This window comes from Amblyraja radiata, chromosome 5, assembly GCF_010909765.2.
Source record: "Amblyraja radiata isolate CabotCenter1 chromosome 5, sAmbRad1.1.pri, whole genome shotgun sequence".
In the NCBI taxonomy this organism is placed as follows: Eukaryota; Metazoa; Chordata; class Chondrichthyes; order Rajiformes; family Rajidae; genus Amblyraja; species Amblyraja radiata.
Genome location: NC_045960.1, coordinates 48,609,049 through 48,629,031, shown reverse-complemented (window position 1 = coordinate 48,629,031; position 19,983 = coordinate 48,609,049). Strand labels below are relative to the sequence as shown.

Below are 19,983 nucleotides of genomic sequence, written 5' to 3'. Positions count from 1 at the left end.
TTGAAAGGAAAGAGTAATAATTGGAAAGAGCCATGGTTTTCAGGGGAAATTGGACACTTGGTTCGGAAAAAGAGAGAGATCTACAATAATTATAGGCAGCATGGAGTAAATGAGGTGCTTGAGGAGTATAAAGAATGTAAAAAGAATCTTAAGAAATAAATTAGAAAAGCTAAAATAAGATATGAGGTTGCTTTGGCAAGTAAGGTGAAAGTAAATCCAAAGGGCTTCTACAGCTATATTAATAGCAAAAGGATAATGAGGGATAAAATTGGTCAACTAGAGAGTCAGAGTGGACAGCTATCTGCAGAGCCAAATGAGATGGGGAAGATATTGAACAATTTCTTTTCTTCGGTATTCACCAAGGAGGATATTGAATTATGTGAGGTAAGGGAAACAAGTAGAGTAGCTATGGAAACTATGAGGATCAAAGAAGAGGAACTACTGAAACTTTTGAAAAATATAAAAGTGGATAAGTCTCCAGGTCCTGACAGGATATTCCCAAGGAATTGAGGGAAGTTAGTGTAGAACTAGCAGGGGCTATGACAAAATATTTCAAATGTCATTAGAAACGGGAATGGTGCCGGAGGATTGGCGTACTGCGCATGTTGTTCCATTGTTTAAAAAGGGTTCTAAGAGTAAACCTAGCAATTATAGACCTGTTAGTTTGACGTCAGTGGTGGGCAAATTAATGGAAAGGATACTTAAAGATAATATATATAAGCATCTGGATAAACAGGGTCTGATTAGGAACAGTCAACATGGATTTGTGCCTGGAAGGTCATGTTTGACTAATCTTCTTGAATTTTTTGAAGTTGTTACTAGGGAAATTGATGAGGGTGAAGCGGTGGATGTTGTCTATATGGACTTCAGTAAGGCCTTTGACAAGGATCCACGTGGAAGGTTGGTTAAGAAGGTTCAATTGTTGGGTATTAATAGTGGAGTAGCAAGATGGATTCAACAGTGGCTGAATGGGAGATACCAAAGAGTAATGGTGGATAACTGTTTGTCAGGTTGGAGGCCGGTGACTAGTGGGGTGCCTCAGGGATCTGTGTTGGGTCCACTGTTGTTTATCATATACATCAATGATCTGGATGATGGTGTGGTAAATTGGATTAGTAAGTATACAGGTGATACTAAGACAGGTGGTGTTGTGGATAATGAAGTAGATTTTCAAAGTCTACAGAGAGATTTAGGCCATTTAGAAGAGTGGGCTGAAAGATGGCAGATGGAGTTTAATGCTGATAAGTGTGAGGTGCTACATCTTGGCATGACAAATCAAAATGGGACTTACATGGTAAATGGTAGTGAATTGAGGAATGCAGTTGAACAGAGGGATCTGGGAATAACCGTGCATAGTTCCCTGAAAGTGGAATCTCATGTAGATAGGGTGGTAAAGAAAGCTTTTGGTGTGCTGGCCTTTATGAATCAGAGCATTGAGTATAGAAGTTGGGATCCAATGTTAAAATTGTACAAGGCATTGGTGAGACTAATTCTGGAGTATGGTGTACAATTTTGGTCGCCAAATTGTAGGAAATATGTCAACAAAATAGAGAGAGTACAGAGGAGATTTACTAGAATGTTGCCTGGGTGTCAGCACCTAAGTTACAGAGAAAGGTTGAACAATAGGTATTTATACGCATAAGGTTAAGGGGGGACTTGATAGAGGTCTTTAAAATGATGAGAGGGATAGACAGAGTTGACGTGGATAAGCGTTTCCCACTGAGAGTAGGGAAGATTCAAACAAGAGGACATGATATGAGAATTAAGGGACAAAAGTTTAGGGGTAACATGAGGGGGAACTTCTTTTCTCAGAGAGTGGTAGCTGTGTGGAATGAGCTTCCAGTGGAAGTGTTGGAGGCAGGTTCGATTTTATCATTTAAAAATAAATTGGATAGGGATATGGATGGGAAAGGAATGAAGGGTTATGGTCTGAGAGCAGGTAGATGGGACTAGGTGAGGGTAAGTGTTCGGCGGACTAGAAGGGCCGAGATGTCCTGTTTCCGTGCTGTAATTGTTATATGGTTATATGGTTAAGTATCTATGAAACTATTTTTGACTTCATTCATTGTTCATATTTCTAAAACAAACTTGACACATTATTAAAATATCTTGTAATAGTGATCAATGGATCTATTAAGAAACTAATCCAAACAGTTTCTGCATGGCTAGATTTTTAGGGGCATTATTAAACCGTCACACCTTTTTTACAATAATTGAAGTAGTTTGAAAAACATAGGAACATTTTACATTAAGAATTTGTTATGTATCGTATTTTCACATAAAGTATACACTTTTATATAATCACATCCTCAAATATATGAATATTAGCTAAATTATTGCTTTATACATTTCAAATAAAACAAATAATAGTGCAATTCACTGCGAAACGTCAATTGTTTCCTCAACATTGCTTGGAATGCAATGCAATCAACTCTTGGTGTAGTCTGATGCTACTCATCCACACCATGATATCTGTACAAGTGACAGGCCACCGGGCCAACAGCATGCAAGTGATGTAAATCAACACCCGTTCATTGTATGAGAAGGGCATTCCTTTCGCAACTTTCAAATCACGGGTAGCAGTGGAATGAACGATTAAGATAGGAAAAGTAGAATACAAAGAAATAAAGTTATTAAGGGATCTAAATTCTATATTTTTTCCAATTTTAAGTTGACTTTATATGATTATGCGTTTCCATGTATATTACAGATATCTCCTAATATTTTGCTGAACTTCTGAGGTAGGGCTCATCTGGATGTTTGCTAATTTGTGATGAAAAATTACATTTCCAATTCTTTTTCATAGAAATTCTAGCAATCTTAAAGTAATCCGAATTGTTTAATGTATATAACAAACAGCACGGGACCAACGCTGACCCCTGCAATACACCACTGGTCACAAGCATCCATTACGAAAAACAACCCTCCACATCTATCCTTTCTCTATGTCTGTCATCTCTGTCATATGTGCACAACGACCTCTGGCTCCTCATTCTTGCCCTTGAGAACAGTCTGTAGCCGCTCCGAGTCATCCCTGGCACTAGGAGGGCAATACACCATCATGGAATCCTATTTGTGGCCACAGAATCTGCTGCCTATCCCCCTAACTATAGAATCTTCTATCACTAGAGCAGTCTGACCTCACCTTATGTTCAAGAAGGAACTGCAGATGCTGGAAAATCGAAGGTAGACAAAAGTGCTGGAGAAACTCAGCGGGTGAGGCAGCATCTATGGAGCGAAGGAAATAGGCAATGTTTCAGGCCGTCTGAAGAAGGGTTTTGGCCTGAAATGTTGCCTATTTCCTTCACTCTATAGATGCAGCCGCATTCGCTGAGTTTCTCCAGCACTTTTGTCTGACCTCACCTTACCCCACTGTGTCTCAAAGCCAGACCTGATGCCAGTGACATGGTAGATGCTGCTTTTACCTGCAGTCATCCATCCCAACAGTGTCCGAAAGAGTATACATATTTTTGAGCGGAAAGGCTACAGGTGATTCATACACTCTGTGCTTACTCCTTTTACCCTTCCCGGTGGTCAGCCATCTACTTTCCGCCTGCACCTTAGGGGTGACCAATGTGGACATTGGGATAGCTCAAGCCTTTCTACAGAGCTCCATCTTACCATTGACAGAACACACGTTGATTAATTTATTTATTTAAGATTGATCAAGCAGAGAGGGTGGAGTGGGGGGCAGGAGTGGGTATAAAAAGGGAGGAGAGGATGGGAAGAGAGGGTGGGAGGAAAGAAAGATGTTTAAATTCAGTTAATTTCCAACCAGGCCAATAGTGAATTCCAGTAGCTGACAACAGAGGCTTATCAGTGCACAATGCCTCTGGGGCAGCAGAGAAGGAGTGGTTTTGCTAATTGCCAGAAATTTAAAATGCAACTGAGCTGCAAGGCTCAGTTGAAATAGAGGTATGAGATTAATCAATCCTTCATCACGTAGTGTTTTGCTGGACATTAAGAATATATAGGTATTCTACCTTGCAAAGGCATAAAATAGAAAAATGTATAATGCCTTCCTGGTATCTGTAACTCAACATAATATGATTGCCCACATTTGGTCAAATGTACAGTTCACCTTAAAGCACTAATTGGGGGAAAAAGACACACGTGGCAGGCACAAATGGAAGAATGGTTCCTTCAGAATCTCCCACTGTATAATAAAGAGAAGTTTACTATTTTTTTCTATATTCAAATATAAAGATTTAGTTAATCTGAAGCTGCTGCCTCAGTTTATTTACATTGGTTGTTAGTATTGTGCAGAGCCACAAGGAAATCCATGACCAAAATCCTCTTCACCATTTACATCAATAAATACGCAGTGAAATCAATCAGTCACGGTGGCGCAGCGGTAGAGTTGCTGCATTACAGCAAATGCATCGCCGGAGACCCGGCTTCGATCTCGACTGCAGGTGCTGTCTGCACGGAGTTTGTACGTTCTCCCCATGACCTGCGTGGGTTTTCTCCGAGATCTTCTGTTTCCTCCCACACTCCAAGGACGTACAGGTTTGTAGGTTAATTGGCTTGGTAAATGTAAAAATTGTCCCTAGTGGGTGTTAATGTGCGGGGATCGCTAGTCGGCGCGGACCCGGTGGGCCGAAGGGCGTGTTTCCGCGCTGTATCTCTAAACTAAACTAAACTAAGTCAGCTGATTTATGTTGGTAAGTAACTTCCTGACTGCTAATTTTCTAATAACTGTTTGCCTATTGTGAGCAAGAAATTGGAAAATTGAATTAAAAAACCTAACCACTAACATTGAGAGGGCTTATTCTCCTGGAAGTAAGCACAAAATGTTAACTCATCAGTGCAAAAAATTCTTGTTTGCAAAATAACAGGCAGGTAAATCTCATGTTTTCACTTGTTTATTCAGCTTTTATGACCTTCCAATCACATTTTCTACTTCAATCGCTATTATGCTAGCAGACTTTGTTGCTCTTACTGACTGACCTAGCACTTTAGACTAGGCCTATGTAAAACTAATGTTTTTTAGTTGTCCTTTGGACTTTACTTTTAGACTTTAGATACAGCGTGTCCCAGCGAGACAGCACCGACCAGTGATCACCCTGTACACTACCACTATCCTACGTTTACTAGGGACAATTTACAATTAACAGAAGCCAATTAACCTACAAACCTGTACATCTTTGGTGTGTGGGAGGAGACCAGAGCACCCGGAGAAAACCCACGCGGTCACAAGGAAAACGTAAAACTCCGTTTAGTCAGGATCGAACCTTGGTCTCCGGCACCGTAAGGCTGCAACTCTACCGCTGAGCCACTGTGCCCACCCGTTTGATACAGCAAGATTATTTGCAATTTATGGTGTACAGCATCCAGAGGAACTCTCCTTGCATCAATCAAGTTGGTGCAGTAGAGATTTAATCATTTAAGGCCTTGCTCATCAAAGGTTAGCATATACTTTATTAACATCTATCTAGTCATTTCAAAAAAATGTAGTCCAAAATACTTACAATCCACTCTACTGTCCTGTTTTGTGGAAATGTAATAACAATTAATTAAAATCCATTTGACATGGTGTTACTACAGTACTTTAATTCAACTATATCGTTCAATCTCTGAAGTCTCACACCCATTAATGTCTTGAATGAGGATGGAATAAAAAGAGAATATGTTGAAGAAAGGCTCGCTGAACTAGTTTAATTAACTTTTTTATTGAGGCCCATATTCCAATTAAATTGGTCAAGGATTATTTTAATTGGTGCTGTGTAGATTAACGGGAAACCGACCCACTTCACCAATGCCTCATCCATGCTGACACATGCCAATCTACAAGAATGCCAACTAGGGCTTAATCACAGGAACCTACAAGACCAGTAGTAATGCCAGATAACGTTCCATTAATAGGGATGCTTTATTTGCTTTGTGACGGCAGGAACAACTTGCACCTTAATTGCATTATAAAGGGTTCTGTCAATGCTAAAAAAGAGAACGATAACTTCCATTCCAGTCATTAGCCTGAAACCAAGAGGTCATCAATTTAAGATTGGAGATGCATTGCAGCAACTATTGCAGGTGAATAGGGACAGAGAGTTGAATACAGTAAATGGATAATTATACATCAAGAATGTATTTTAAAAAATGGGAAAGAAGGAACTGCAGATGCTGGTTTACACCAAGGATAGACACAAAATGCTGGAGTAACTCAGCAGGTCAAGCAGCATCTCTTGACAAAAGGAATAGATGACGCTTTAGGTTGAGACCCTTCATCAGACTGAAAGTCAGGGGACCCGTTAAAAAAAAGGTTTCATAGCTGGTGAATTAAAAAATTTGACCCTATTTATTCCCTTAGTACTCAAGAGGGAGTTAGATTTAGCTCTTAGGGCTAAAGGAATCAATGGATATGGGGAAAAAGCAGGAACGGGGTACTGATTTTAGATGATCAGCCATGATCATATTGAATGGCAGTGCTGACTCGAGAGGCCGAATGGCCTACTCCTGCACCTATTTTTCTATGTTTCTACTTGATTTGTAAAGTGATCTGACAACTCTACCAAGTGACAACTAGTCTGCATAATTGCACGTTACAATCCAGAATCCAGGATCCAGGATGTCACGGACAGAGTGCAGAAAATCCTCAAGGGCGAAGGTGAACATCCGGAAGTGGTAGTGCATGTCGGCACAAACGATGTCGGAAAGAAGGGGATGAATATTGTGCAGCGTGACTTTAGAGAGCTCGGAAAAATGCTGAAAAACAGGACCTCCAGGGTTGTTATCTACGGTTTGCTTCCAGTTCCTCGTGCTGGCGAGAGCAGGAACAGGGAGATACAGGACCTGAACGTGTGGCTGAGGAACTGGTGCACGGGGCAGGGATTTAGATTCTTAGATCACTGGGATCTGTTTTGGGGTAAGGGGGAACTGTACAAAAGGGACAGATTGCATCTTAACAGGTGTGGGACCAGCATTCTGGCAGGCAGGTTTGCCACTGCTACACGGGTGGTTTTAAACTGAATAAGGGGGGTGGGGTGTCGAATGGGATAGTGGAGGATGGAGTTAAAGGGAAAGGGTTTCTCAAATGTGTGAGCGTAGAGACAGAGGGGTGTAAAATGAGGGAAGAAGCAATAGGTAGCAAGGTGAAAAGTAAAAGTGGCAGGCCGGAAAATCCAGGGCAAAAATCAAAAAGGGCCACTTTTCAACATAATTGTATAAGGGGTAAGAGTGTTGTAAAAACAAGCCTGAAGGCTTTGTGTCTCAATGCAAGGAGCATTCGTAATAAGGTGGATGAGTTGAATGTGCAGATAGCTATTAATGACTATGATATAGTTGGGATCACGGAGACATGGCTCCAGGGTGACCAAGGCTGGGAGCTGAACATCCAGGAATATTCAATATTCAGGAGGGATAGAGAGAAAGGAAAAGGAGGTGGGGTAGCGTTGCTGATTAGAGTGGAGATTAACGCAATGGAAAGGAAGGACATTAGTTTGGAGGATGTGGAATCGGTATGGGTAGAGCTGCGAAACACTAAGGGGCAGAAAACGCTGGTGGGTGTTGTGTACAGGCCACCTAACAGTAGTAGTGAAGTTGGAGATGGTATCAAACAGGAAATTAGAAATGCGTGCGACAAAGGCAAAACCGTTATAATGGGTGACTTCAATCTACATATAGATTGGGTGAATCAAATTGGCAGGGGTGCTGAGGAAGAGGATTTTTTGGAATGTATGGGGGATAGTTATCTAAATCAACATGTAGAGGAACCAACGAGAGAGCAGGCTATTTTAGACTGGGTATTGAGTAATGAGGAAGGGTTAGTTAGCAGTTTTGTTGTACGTGCCCCCTTGGGCAAGAGTGACCATAATATGGTTGAGTTCTTCATTAGGATGGAGAGTGACATTGTTAATTCAGAAACAATGGTTCTGAACTTAAAGAAAGGTAACTTTGAGGGTATGAGACGTGAATTGGCCAAGATTGACTGGCAATTAATTCTAAAAGGGTTGACGGTGGATATGCAATGGAAGACATTTAAAGACTGCATGGATGAACTACAAAAATTGTTCATCCCAGTTTGCCAAAAGAATAAATCAGGGAAGGTAGTGCATCCGTGGATAACAAGGGAAATCAGGGATAGTATCAAAGCGAAGGATGATGCGTACAAATTAGCCAGAAAAAGCAGCATACCGGAGGACTGGGAGAAATTCAGAGACCAGCAGAGGAGGACAAAGGGCTTAATTAGGAAAGGAAAAATAGATTATGAAAGAAAACTGGCAGGGAACATAAAAACTGACTGCAAAAGTTTTTATAGATATGTGAAAAGAAAGAGATTAGTTAAAACAAATGTAGGTCCCTTGCAGTCAGAAACAGGTGAGTTGATCATGGGGAACAAGGATATGGCGGACCAATTGAATAACTACTTTGGTTCCGTCTTCACTAAGGAAGACATAAATAATCTGCCGGAAATAGCAGGGGACCGCGGGTCAAAGGAGTTGGAGGAATTGAGTGAAATCCAGGTTAGCCGGGAAGTGGTGTTGGGTAAATTGAATGGATTAAAGGCCGATAAATCCCCAGGGCCAGATAGGCTGCATCCCAGAGTACTTAAGGAAGTAGCTCCAGAAATAGTGGATGCATTAGTAATAATCTTTCAAAACTCTTTAGATTCTGGAGTAGTTCCTGAGGATTGGCGGGTAGCAAACGTAACCCCACTTTTTAAGAAGGGAGGGAGAGAGAAAACGGGGAATTACAGACCAGTTAGTCTAACATCGGTAGTGGGGAAACTACTAGAGTCAGTTATTAAAGATGGGATAGCAGCACTTTTGGAAAGTGGTGAAATCATTGGACAAAGTCAGCATGGATTTACAAAAGGTAAATCATGTCTGACGAATCTTATAGAATTTTTCGAGGATGTAACTAGTAGCGTGGATAGGGGAGAACCAGTGGATGTGGTGTATCTGGACTTCCAGAAGGCTTTCGACAAGGTCCCACATAAGAGATTAGTATACAAACTTAAAGCACACGGCATTGGGGGTTCAGTATTGATGTGGATAGAGAACTGGCTGTCAAACAGGAAGCAAAGAGTAGGAGTAAACGGGTTCACAATGGCAGGCAGTGACTAGTGGGGTACCGCAAGGCTCAGTGCTGGGACCCCAGATATTTACAATATATATTAATGATCTGGATGAGGGAATTGAAGGCAATATCTCCAAGTTTGCAGATGACACTAAGCTGGGGGGCAGTGTTAGCTGTGAGGAGGTTGCTAGGAGACTGCAAGGTGACTTGGATAGGCTGGGTGAGTGGGCAAATGTTTGGCAGATGCAGTATAATGTGGATAAATGTGAGGTTATCCATTTTGGTGGCAAAAACAGGAAAGCAGACTATTATCTAAATGGTGGCCGACTAGGAAAAGGGGAGATGCAGCGAGACCTGGGTGTCATGGTACACCAGTCATTGAAAGTGGGCATGCAGGTGCAGCAGGCAGTGAAGAAAGCGAATGGTATGTTAGCTTTCATAGCAAAAGGATTTGAGTATAGGAGCAGGGAGGTTCTACTGCAGTTGTACAGGGTCTTGGTGAGACCACACCTGGAGTATTGCGTACAGTTTTGGTCTCCAAATCTGAGGAAGGACATTATTGCCATAGAGGGAGTGCAGAGAAGGTTCACCAGACTGATTCCTGGGATGTCAGGACTGTCTTATGAAGAAAGACTGGATAGACTTGGTTTATACTCTCTAGAATTTAGGAGATTGAGAGGGGATCTTATAGAAACTTACAAAATTCTTAAGGGGTTGGACAGGCTAGATGCAGGAAGATTGCTCCCGATGTTGGGGAAGTCCAGGACAAGGGGTCACAGCTTAAGGATAAGGGGGAAATCCTTTAAAACCGAGATGAGAATAACTTTTTTCACACAGAGAGTGGTGAATCTCTGGAACTCTCTGCCACAGAGGGTAGTCGAGGCCAGTTCATTGGCTATATTTAAGAGGGAGTTAGATGTGGCCCTTGTGGCTAAGGCGATCAGAGGGTATGGAGAGAAGGCAGGTACGGGATACTGAGTTGGATGATCAGCCATGATCATATTGAATGGCGGTGCAGGCTCGAAGGGCCGAATGGCTTACTCCTGCACCTAATTTCTATGTTTCTATGTTTCTATGAGAAGCCCAAACAAATGTATGGGCCATAAACTCATTCAGATTAATTTTAGATTTCTCCATTCCACAAAGAAATGATTAACTTCTTTCGTCGCTTTAAAACAGACTGGAGGGCACACACTGCCATAAGGAGGCCCATAAGTAATTTAGGCTGGAAAGAACATTCATTTTAATTATTTCAATTCTTTCTCCAGAGAGAAGTGCAAGAGATTAACATGGCACAGATCACTGGGTATTTCTATTAGAACAGGTTCTAAATTATCACCAACAACTGAATTTGCATCAGAATTTTATAGCTATACCAAGAGAGTTTGTAATTGTATTAAATATGAAAAGAGCAATTTTGTCTTAATTCTCAGCGCGTCTTTATACAGATGCTTCATTCCATGAGATCTGTGCCTAAGTGGTGATCCAAGTCTTCAGGGACTATCATACTACACTTTTAGAATAGCCCCAATGGGTCGTGAATCTGTACTGAAGGGTTAACTAGAAAAGGTACCTGCTATCCTGATCCCACTCCTCTCTCCCGTGCCCCTCCTCTCACCCCCCTCCCACAACCCCCCTCCTCCCCTCATGCCTTCCCCTCCCCCCTTTCCATACCCACCCTCTCCCCATCTCATACCCACCCTCTCCCCCCATCTCATACCCAACCTCCCCCTCTCATACCCACCCTCTCCCCCCTCTCATACCCCTTCCATCCCTCTCCCACCTCCCATACCCATCCTCCACTCTCTCCCTCTCACCCCCCCAGACCCACTCGCCTCCCCCCCCCCTCCCCCCCCATCCCATACCTCCTCCCCTCTCCCATACCACCTCCCCCCTCCGTTTTAAGATTTGTTAGGATTGTAAAACATGAAAACACCTCCAACTTTGCTATTCCCAGTTTATGTAAAAACAGATCAGGGAGGTGAGTGATTGATTCACATTCAATAATCCATTTTAAGGAGTGTTTGTACGTTTGAGTCTTAGCATTAGCAAAGCTATTAATTTTAGCCAATGTAAGTTGGTTTTCTCAAGCCTTGTGAAAGCTTCCAAGTAAAAAGGTGAGAGGACCTGGAGCCAGGAGGCAAATGCCTTTGCACCTGTGCTCTGGGACAGGATGAACCCAGTTTCCTCGAAGCTAAACTAGTTTCTTGCCCATACCACAATCACGGTCTGTAAGATTTCCCAACTTTTCATTTGATGACATGGCCAGTGAAATTGTGGAAGTGTGTCCTGCAATGTTCCTGCAAACCAGAATTTCTAGAGACAGCAACCTCTGCACTCACTTCCTGCCACTTATGTTTCATTTCTTCTTAGTAAGGTCTATCAGCCAACAAGCACAGACGATCTGTTTCCCTCTCAACTTCATTCATAGGCTTGGGCTCGTCTTTATCTATAAATGAGACAAGCGTTATGTCCTGAGTGGACATCTCAATAGAAACAGCATCACACCCACTCACAGCATTGCCACAGCTTGAGGTGAGAAGCCCTGTAAGTGCTAGAACCCTGACGTCCATTGTTGAAGGAAAGGGTCAGCTACTAACCATTGCGAACTGCCCATTATCAAGGTAAGGGTGGTATTATGCACTCAAAACTGTGGGAATCGTTTTGGAGTAATGACAAAGTAAACATAAAATCCAACTTGCACTGGCATTACTTCGCTTTAATTTAGCACTCTTGTCTAAAAATGGTCCAATATCCAGGCAGAGACTTTTTTGATGTCAACTTTGAATTAAATAATGACCACAGTAATGCCTGTGGCAGATTATTACCACCTAGCAGCACAGTTTGTTTAGCATCTGATCTGAAAGGCAGAACATGGCAAATGTGACACCCTCAATATTTCATTGCAATGCCCGCCTTGATTAGTAGGTGTTGGAACAGAATTGACCTTTTCATTTGGAAATGCAAGCAGCGTCAAATACATCAAGGCGGATTTATCCACCCTCAAGCCTACCATTTGAAACGGAAAAAGGCTCAGATATGTATGAGATTATGTATTAAGGCATAAATTCACATTAAATGCCATTTCTAAGAATAAAATTGTTCTTGTAGCAAACAACTAATATTAGACAGTGGGCCACAAAAGATCAAAATATTATGAAATCCATCAAGTTGAGCACAAAAATGTTGTAACACTAAAAAAGATTTCCAGTGCTTTGTGGTAGAATCATTGATTACTGGGAGCACACATCGGAAATTCAAATAGGCAACATGCCACAAAGTTCGAAAATCACCCCTTAATGTGTATGAAAGGAAATTTTCTGTAGTGTCTTTCAAATAAAGAATTACCCCAATTTATTTTGGGCCTTAACACATATCTAAGCAGCATCTCAAAGTAGTTCACATTGTGAATTGTTTTGAAGTACAATGATGGTTATTAGGCTAAAGGTCTACAATTACATTCTCGTAGATCAATCACACCATTTGGATCGTTAATTCAGGGGCCGCGGAACGTTTTTGAAAGTGGGGGGGCTGAGCGATCACTGATCACTGGCCTCGGGTACCAGGGGTGGGAGGTGGCACAATTATTATTTTTTGTTGTTGCTCGACTCCAAAAACTGGGGGATAAATACAGGCCATACCCAACTCAAAAGTGGGGGAGATATCCATCCCACATCCCCCCCCCCCTCCCCCTCCTCTCTCCCTCCCTCTCGGGCCCGACTTCTCACTCTCTCGGGGCTCTCTCGACTTCCTCTCTGTGGACCTACTCTCTCCTCTCTCTCTCTCTCTTCTAGCCGGGGCCCACCCACCTCCCTCCCTCCTTCCGCTCGACGGCTAATCACGCGCTTGTTCATGCCCATATCTCGACTGTGAACTGCTGTGTTGCCATTGAGCGAGGGAGGGAGGGTTTGGGGGGGCATCGGTTTCGCCACAGCTGGATCTTGGTTTGCCTGCGCTCACTGTGCGCTTGTTCTGAGATTCTGGATGTCGGAGGTCCTCAGAGGAAGAGAAAAATACGCCTGCGGGCCGGATAATTTCGGGTTATGAAGCATGTCTCGCAAAAAAGGAGGAGGGGCTGCAGCCCCTTGTTCCGCGACCCATGTAATTTGATTATCACATTTTTAAAGAATGAGAAAAAATACTCACAGCTGTATGCCGCTGAAGAAAGAGCCAAACAGCCCAATCATTCCTAGAAACTCCACCCGGCTCAAATTCTTCACAATAAATTCCTCACAAACATTGGAGATGCCATATAATGTGGCGCCTGACAAAACTAGCAAATCTCCAAGCAGCTTATTATCACCTGGCCAAAAGAGACAAAAAAAATCAATTGCAGAGTTAGTTTTGGACATATGATAGAAATTCTTCTGAACCAAAATAGCAATCACCATTTCTTTCACAGGTGTATGTACATTGCACATTATCAATTTTAGAGAAGGAATCTTTCTTGCAAGTCATGCATTAAGTGGCATGTAAAGAAAGTACTTCAACATTATAAAGACTGAAACCAAATTAACATAGTTAGAAAGGCATATTATTCAAGTGGAGGTTGGCTTTAAAACTGAGGTGCATAGGAATTATTTTGAACCTGAAATCAGAGATAGCCAAGGCTGAAACCCAGAGTTGTTACTTCACCACGCCTCAGGCATTCAGCTTGCATCCGTGCTTGGACTGAGATAATATCTGTACACAAGTGATGCAGGGAACATCCAAACTGAGCAACAGTGAACTTGTCATTGTTGAGTAAGTGCCATTCGATAACACATAGAAAAAAGGAACTGATCCATGTTCACCAGAGATGCTGCTTGATCCGCTTAGTTACTGCAGCACTTTGTGTCCACTTGATAAAACCCCCAATGATACTTGCTATCACTATGCTGATTGGAGAAAGGCAAATGGAGCAGATTTTGGTATGGTAGAATTTTTCATTTATTGATGTGTGTGGCTAGTGCTGCAAAGGTCAAGAGAATACCAGACTTGTAGTTAGGGGGTCGGATAGGCGATTCTGTGGACGCAGTCGGGAGACCCGGATGGTAGTCTGCCTCCCTGGTGCCAGGGTCTCGGACGTGTCTCAACGCGTCCAAAATATCCTGAAATCAGAGGGAGAGGAGCCTGAGGTCGCGGTACATATAGGTACCAATGACATAGGTAAAATAAGGGAAGAGGTCCTGAAGGGAGGATTTAGGGAGTTGGGAGGAGAGTTAAGGAAAAGGACCAAAAAAGTAACAATCTCAGGATTACTGCCTGTGCCACGCGACAGTGAGAGTAGGAATGGAGCGAGGTGGAGGATAAATGCGTGGCAGAAGGACTGGTGCAGATGGCAGGGATTCAAGTTTCTGGATCATTGGGACTGCTTTTGGGGAAGGTGTGACCTGTACAGAAAGACGGGTTGCACTTGAACCCGAGGGGGACCAATATCCTGGCGGGGAGATTTGCAAAGGCGACTGCGGAGACTTTAAACTAGAATGGTTGGGGGGAGGGACTCAAATAGAGAAAGCTAGTAGACAGAGTGTAAGGCAGGAGGCAGAGAAGGGAAGCACTCGGACCCAAAATCTAGGGGAGAAAGAAGAAAAAGGAAATAAACAGAGAATAAGAGGCGGTGGGTTTCTTAAATGTGCATATTTTAATGCTAGGAGCATTGTAAGAAAGGTGGATGAGTTTAGAGCCTGGATTGACACCTAGAAGTAAGATGTTGTGGCGATTAGTGAAACATGGTTGCAGGAGGGCTGTGATTGGAAACTAAATATTCCAGGATTTCGTTGCTTCAGGTGTGATAGAATTGGAGGGGCAAGAGGTGGAGGTGTTGCATTGCTTGTCAGGGAAGATATTACAGCAGTGCTTTGGCAGGATAGATTGGAGGGCTCGTCTAGGGAGGCTGTTTGGGTGGAACTGAGAAGTGGGAAAGGTATAGCAATACATATAGGGGTGTATTATAGACCGCCAAATGGGGAGCGAGAATTGGAAGAGCAAATATGTAAGGAGATAGCAGATATTAGTAGTAAGCACAAGGTAGTGATTGTGGGAGATTTCAATTTTCCACACATAGACTGGGTAACACATTCTGTAAATGGGCTGGATGGTTTGGAGTTTGTAAAATGTGTGCAGGATCGTTTTTTGCAGCAATACATAGAGGTACCTACTAGAGGAGGGGCAGTGCTGGACCTCCTGTTAGGAAATGAGACAGGTCAGGTGGCGGAGATATGCGTTGGGGAGCACTTCGGGTCCAGCTACCACACAACTACCACATTAGTTTCAATATAATTATGGAGTGGGTCAGAACTGGACCTAGGGTTGAGATTTTTGATTGGAGAAAGGCTAACTTTGATGAGATGCGAAATGATTTAAAAGGAGTGAATTGGGACATTTTGTTTTATGGGACGGATGTAGAAGAGAAATGGAGGACATTTAAAGGGGAAATTTTAAGAGTACAGAATCTTTATGTCCCTGTTCGGTTGAAAGGAAATAGTAAAAATTAGAAAGAGCCCTGGTTTTCAAGGGAAATTGGACACTTGGTTCGGAATGAGAGAGAGATCTACAATAATTATAGGCAGCATGGAGTAAATGAGGTGCTTGAGGAGTATAAGGAATGTAAAAAGAATCTTAAGAAAGAAATTAGAAAAGCTAAAAGAAGATATGAGGTTGCTTTGGAAAGTAAGGTGAAAGTAAATCCAAAGGGTTTCTACAGCTATATTAATAGGAAAAGGATAACGAGGGATAAAATTGGTCCATTAGAGAGACAGAGTGGACAGCTATCTGCAGAGCCAAAAGAGATGGGGCAGATATTGAACAATTTATTTTCTTCGGTATTCACCAAGGAGAAGGACATTGAATTATGTGAGGTAAGGGAAATGAGTAGAGTAGCTATGGATACTATGAGATTCAAAGAAAAAGAAGTACTGACACTTTTGAAAAATATAAAAGTGGATAAGTCTCCAGGTCCTGACAGGATATTCCCTAGGACATTGAGGGATGTTAGTGTAGAAATAGCAGGGGTTATGACAGAAATATTTCAAATGTCATTAGAAACGGGAATAGTGCTCGAGGATTGGCGTACTGCGCATGTTGTTCCATTGTTTAAAAAGGGTTCTAAGAGTAAACCTAACAATTATAGACCTGTTAGTTTGACTTCCGTGGTGGGCAAATTAATGGAAAAGATACTTAGAGATAATATATATACGCATCTGAATAAACAGGGTCTGATTAGGAACAGTCAACATGGATTTGTGCCTGGAAGGTCATGTTTGACTAATCTTCTGGAATTTTTTGTAGGGGTTACTAGGGAAATTGATGAGGGTAAAGCAGTGGATGTTGCCTATATGGACTTTAGTAAGGCCTTTGACAAGGTTACTCATGGAAGGTTGGTTGAAAAGGTTCAATTGTTGGGTATAAATGCAGGAGTAGCAAGATGGATTCAACATTGGCTGAATGGGAGACGCCAGAGGGTAATGGTGGATGGCTGTTTGGCTGTTTGTCAGTTTGGAGGCAGGTGACTAGTGGGGAGCCTCGGGGATCTGTGATGCGTCCACTGTTGTTTGTCATGTACATCAATGATCTGGATGAAGGTGTGGTAAATTGGATTAGTAAGTATGCAGATGAAACTAAGATAGGTGGTGTTCTGGATAATGAAGTAGATTTCCAACGTCTACAGAGAGATTTAGGCCATTTGGAAGAATGGGCTGAAAGATGGCAGATGCAGTTTAATGCTGATAAATGTGAGGTGCTACATCTTGGCAGGACAAATCAAAATAGGACGTACATGGTAAATGGTAGCGAATTGAGGAATGCAGTTGAACAGAGGGATCTAGGAATAACTGTGCATAGTTCCCTGAAGGTGGAATCTCATATAGATAGGGTGGTAAAGAAAGCTTTTGGTATGCTAGCCTTTATAAATCAGAGCATTGAGTATAGAAGTTGGGATGTAATGTTAAAATTGTACATGGCATTGGTGAGACCAATTCTGGAGTATGGTGTACAATTTTGGACGCCCAGTTACAGGAAGGATGTCAACAAAATAGAGAGAGTACAGAGGAGATTTACTAGAATGTTGCCTGGGTTTCAGCAACTAAGTTAGAGAGAAAGGTTGAATAAGTTAGGTCTTTATTCTCTGGCGCGCAGAAGGTTAAGGGGGGACTTGATAGAGGTCTTTAAAATGATGAGAGGGATAGACAGAGTTGACGTGGACAAGCTTTTCCCATTGAGAGTAGGGAAGATTCAAACAAGAGGACATGACTTCAGAATTAAGGGACAGAAGTTTAGGGGTAACATGAGGGGGAACTTCTTTACTCAGAGAGTGGTAGCTGTGTGGAATGAGCTTCCAGTGGAAGTGGTGGAGGCAGGTTCGATTTTATCATTTAAAAATAAATTGGATAGGTATATGGATGAGAAAGGAATGGAGGATAATGGTCTGAGTGCAGGCAGATGGGACTAGGGGAAAATAATTGTTCGGCACGGACTTGTAGGGCCGAGATGGCCTGTTTCCGTGCTGTAATTGTTATATGGTTATATGGTTATTGTGGAGAAACAACGTCCAAGTTCCCAAAACATGGGCATATTTGAAGAGGGGTTGATTAGCTTGTATCTGGAAGTTCAGGAACTTTACTTGTTTAGTCAAGTCAAGTCACATTTATTTATATAGCACATTTAAAAAACAACTCTTATTGGCCAAAGTGCTTTACATTTGTTATAAGAATAGTATAAACAAACAAACTACATACATATATACATATAGCCCTCGGTATAGGAAAGGCTTGGGAGTATAGATAAGTTTATAGTCTTGACTTAAAGGAGTCGATGGAGGGGGCAGTTCTGATGGGAAGGGGGATGCTGTTCCACAGTCTAGGAGCTGCAACCGCAAAGGCGCGGTCGCCCCTAAGCTTATGCCTAGACCGCGGGATATTCAGCAGCCCCAAGTCGGCCGATCTGAGGGACCTGGAGGTGGAGTGGTGGGTGAGAAGATGGAGGGGGGGGGCAATGTAGGTGGGGGCAATCCCATTGAGGGCTTTGTAGACATAGAGGAGGGTCTTGAAATGTATACGGAACCGCACAGGGAGCCAGTGGAGAGAGGCCAGGATCGGGGTGATGTGGTCCCTTTTTCGGGTGCCCGTCAGGAGTCTCGCTGCGGCGTTTTGGACCAGTTGCAGGCGGGACAGGGAAGATTGGCTGATGCCAGTGTAAAGAAAGTTGCAGTAATCTAGGCGGGAGGAGATGAATGTGTGGATGATCTTTTCGAGGTCATCAAAGTGGAGGAATTGTTTTATTTTAGCTATCGTATGAAGCTGAAAGAAGCTAGCTTTTACCACGGCATTGACTTGTTTGTCAAATTTCAGTGCTGAGTCAAATATCACGCCAAGGTTTTTGACGTGAGGTTTGAGTAGTGGGGTAAGGCTTCCAAGGCTGCCTGCTATCATTTTGATTGAGTCCGATGGCAATTTTCCTACAAAGAGTGCTTTCTTGTTTTATGTGGGCATATGGAGAAACACAACCATGGAATGCATCACCGGAAATAATGTTAGGAGCAGATTCAGCAGTTTTCAAAAGGGAATTAAAAGCATTTGATGTGGGATAATTCATCAGGTCATGGAAAAGACCAGGGCAGTGTGGATATATGGATGACATTTCTTTCAAAAACCTACATCCCATATAATACATCAAATACTTGGAACTGAGCTAGAGAAGAGATGTATTAATATTATACAATTTTACAAATTTGTGTTTCCACTGGGGGATACAATTTGCCACAATTGTACAAATTAAATAAGAATGCAGCCAATCGATAATTTTTAATCAATATGATTAATATATGGAAAATTGTGGAGAGCTCTATTGTTCATATATCCGTCTGAATACATCATCCTACATTTGATGCTGATAACAAGTGTGCATAGATGATATAAGAAGTGTGCACATCAAGACAGTGAGGAGAAAGTATTAATGTATTCACGGACTAACCATAGAATATATTGTTTTGGCATAAACTACAGCTGAGATCGTGAAGTATAGAAGTAATTATACAAAACAGTTTGAGATTCATTATCACCAAGAGAACAAAATCTTGGTGTTTTTTTTAATATAATTAATCAAATTAAACTGCATGTTAAATTGGCATCAAGCAGAGTTTGAAATGATAAAGACAATGGTGGGTAGGAACGTTATTTAGGAGATTCTGCGTAAATTTCTAAAACAAACATTCTGACATAATGCTCTGCTAAACAGTATAGTGTCAGCCAATCCAAAGTGTGACAATATTTTAGATCTGGTCTCATTTATAGTACATTGTGGTATCAGTTAAGCCATACATGAAACATCAAAATGTGTTTGATCACAATATGACATAAATTTAAGCCTTTTATTCTGCAGATGCAATGATCCTCCATTTTATATATCTCTATTTTGGCCAATATTAACATTACAATATTAATGTTAATATTGGCCAAAATAGAGGTATATAAAATGGAGGATCATCTGCAGAACCTGCTTGGTCAATTTCTGTGTAAAGCTGAACGCTGCAAATCGGTGCCAGGATGTCTAGGTCCTAGATTGAACTATCAGACAAGGTGAGGTCCAGATGTCCTCTCTATTGTTAAAATGTATGAGGACTTTGCAGAGAAACCCAGAGGTGTTGCAGATGCATTAGCATGATTGGCTGGCTGCAGAAGGATTGTAAATACTGTTAATAATGTTGCAAGATGTTTGTGTTACTGTTTGATGATTGGCTGAAGTTTGAAGCCTTGTTTGAATGTTTATACTCCCCAGGAGAATGTTGCATTACTTGGGTCAACTGACTCCTTTCCAGAAGCTTCTGTAGAAACATTGTAATGGGGTGCTTTGTAATTGGGTTGGGGAACTGTCAATAACACCTTAATGTAATCGATATGTGTGATTGGTTTGTAGGGGCCACCACCCCCATGTAGATCTGCCCCATAGGATTCGATGACCTATAAAAGGTAACCCCCACGAGGATCGTTG

General features: G+C 42.1%; 1 protein-coding gene across 1 annotated transcript in view; it reads right to left on the bottom strand.

The window, feature by feature from the left end:
• The window catches only part of slc35f1 (solute carrier family 35 member F1), a 267,278-nt gene that overhangs the window by 47,064 nt on the left and 200,231 nt on the right, over nt 1–19,983 (bottom strand). The window contains exon 5 of the mRNA XM_033021169.1: nt 13,165–13,321. Coding sequence (XP_032877060.1) covers nt 13,165–13,321 — 157 coding nt within the window. The remainder of the gene's footprint in view (nt 1–13,164; nt 13,322–19,983) is intronic.